This window comes from Palaemon carinicauda, unplaced genomic scaffold (assembly GCF_036898095.1).
Source record: "Palaemon carinicauda isolate YSFRI2023 unplaced genomic scaffold, ASM3689809v2 scaffold118, whole genome shotgun sequence".
NCBI classification, from domain to species: Eukaryota; Metazoa; Arthropoda; class Malacostraca; order Decapoda; family Palaemonidae; genus Palaemon; species Palaemon carinicauda.
The window spans coordinates 37,501-40,000 of NW_027168682.1; the positions used below are offsets into that span (position 1 = coordinate 37,501).

Genomic DNA, 2,500 nt, shown 5'->3' on the forward strand with positions numbered 1-2,500 from the left:
TTTTACACGACCATTTCTACATTGGACAATTGTACAAAGTAAACCATAAACAAACTTACCATTTTAGCCATAGAAATATAGATATTCTGATCTGATACATACTATAAAATAATCAACTGGAAAAAAAGGAAAGCCGGTCGTTGTGAGATATTCACCTGATGACTTTACTTGACCTGAGACAGCTTTAAAAGGGAAAATCAGTAATAAGCGTATGTGTGTATATATATATATATATATATATATATATATATATATATAAATATATATGTATATATATATATATATATATATATATATATATATATATATATATATATATAATACATATATATATGTATATATATATATATATACATATATATATATATATATATATATATATATATATATATATATATATATATATATATATATATATATATATATATATATATATATATATATATATATATATATATATATAGAGGTAGATGGAGAGATAGATAGGGAGATAGATAGATGGATAGATAGATAGATAGATAGATAAATAATAATTTACGACTACACTTTTATGATATCGTAAACTCATTTTCATACTGGTGAGATATTTAGCTGATGACTCTGGACTTAACCTGAGATATCTTTAAAAGGGAAAATCAGTAATATATGATATATATATATATATATATATATATATATATATATATATATATATATATATATATATATATATATATATATATATATATATATATTATATATATATATATATATATATATATATATATATATATATATATATATATATAGATAGATAGATAGATAAATAGATAGATAGATAGATAGATTGATAGATATATATATATATATATATATATATATATATATATATATATATATATATATATATATATATATATATATATATATATATATATATATATATATATATATATATATATATATTTATAATAATAATAATAATAATTTTACGACTACACCTTTGTGACATCGCAAACTTATTTTTATATTATATTATACAACTAAAAAACCAGAAATTTAAACAATTCTGGAATTTACTGATTAGGCTGACAAATTTGATCATTGTCTAAAGACTAAGTCATATGAAGATTTAAAACATTTCATGAAAATTTTCTGTAAAGTTTATTTCCTAATACACACCATAAGCATTTATAAAGTTCTTTTACTGTTTATCTTAAGTCACTAACTGGCATTGTTTTCATCCTTTTAATTCTTCCCACTTAGAAATTCTTTGCCATTGTCCAGCTCGAGCTTCTTCTTTTATTTCAGAACTAATCTTTGGAATTTCAAAAATTTTGTCAGGTTCAGGTACCACGCACCATGGTGGATTGACTACTATGATGGGTGTGACTTCTGATCCGCCGGTGCAAACCTCTGCTGCACCGGTTCCGCCAACTCTCTCTACGTCTGGCAATCCTCCAACAACAGCAGGATCTGGAAACCCTACAGGCCCTTCAACATCTGGCAATCCTCCAACAACAGCAGGATCTGGAAACCCCACAGGCTCTTCAACATCTGGCAATCCTCCAACAACAGCAGGATCTGGAAACCCCACAGGCCCTTCAACATCTGGCAATCCTCCAATAACAGCAGGATCTGGAAACCCCACAGGCCCTTCAACAAATGGCAATCCTCCAACAACAGCAGGATCTGGAAACCCTACAGGCCTTTCGACATCTGGTAATCCTCCAACAACCACAGGATCTGGAAACCCTACAGGCCCTTCAACGCCTGGTAATCCTCCAACAACCACAGGATCTGGAAACCCTACAGGCCCTTCAACGTCTGGTAATCCGCCAACAACAGCGGGATCTGGAAACCCCACAACACCACCTCAATCATCAGGGCCACCAACTACAATACCCCCGACACAGGCCTCAACTTTAAGTACAACAACGCAATCTCCAACAACGACAAAAGTCGCTACTACTATCCAACAAACAGCAAATCCTACAACCACACCAATACCTCAATCGACAACAGCAGCAAATTCCACAACCACAGCCGAGCCTCCAACAACAAAAGCAGCCACACCAGTTCCTACGACATCAGCAGCTCCTTCCTGTGATTATTCTCAGTTTGGAAGCACCCACACCATGCTTCTACCACCCAAGGCGTCTTGCGTCGCCCATCTGAAAGAAGTCTCTGCGGCTGACCAGGCCATCATTCTTGCAACGCACAATAACCATCGAGCGAAGGTAACTGGTACTATTACCATCAATGATCTTAAATCTAATTCCTTTTCAATGCTTTCTTGTAAGGATTATTATTATTGATATTATTATTATTACTAGCTAGCTGCAACCTTAATTGGAAAAGCAGGATGCTATAAGACCGTGGGGTCCATTATGGAAGAATAGCACAGTGAGGTAAGGCTTTGCCATAATAACCAAAAGATAATCTTGATTATAAAGTAACTACTCAAGTATTGAAAGCTTTTGTTTTTGTACTTTATCTTGTCCTAAGGATGGAATTTTGT

General features: G+C 31.9%; 1 protein-coding gene across 6 annotated transcripts in view; it reads left to right on the top strand.

Moving 5' to 3' along the window:
• The window catches only part of LOC137635359 (uncharacterized), a 24,624-nt gene that overhangs the window by 13,338 nt on the left and 8,786 nt on the right, over positions 1–2,500 (top strand). For all 6 annotated transcript variants that reach the window (XR_011042655.1, XM_068367822.1, XM_068367823.1 and 3 more), the window contains one exon: positions 1,324–2,219. Coding sequence is in view for 5 of the 6 variants with exons in the window: in XM_068367822.1 (XP_068223923.1) it covers positions 1,324–2,219 (896 nt within the window). In the remaining variant the exon portion in view is untranslated. The remainder of the gene's footprint in view (positions 1–1,323; positions 2,220–2,500) is intronic.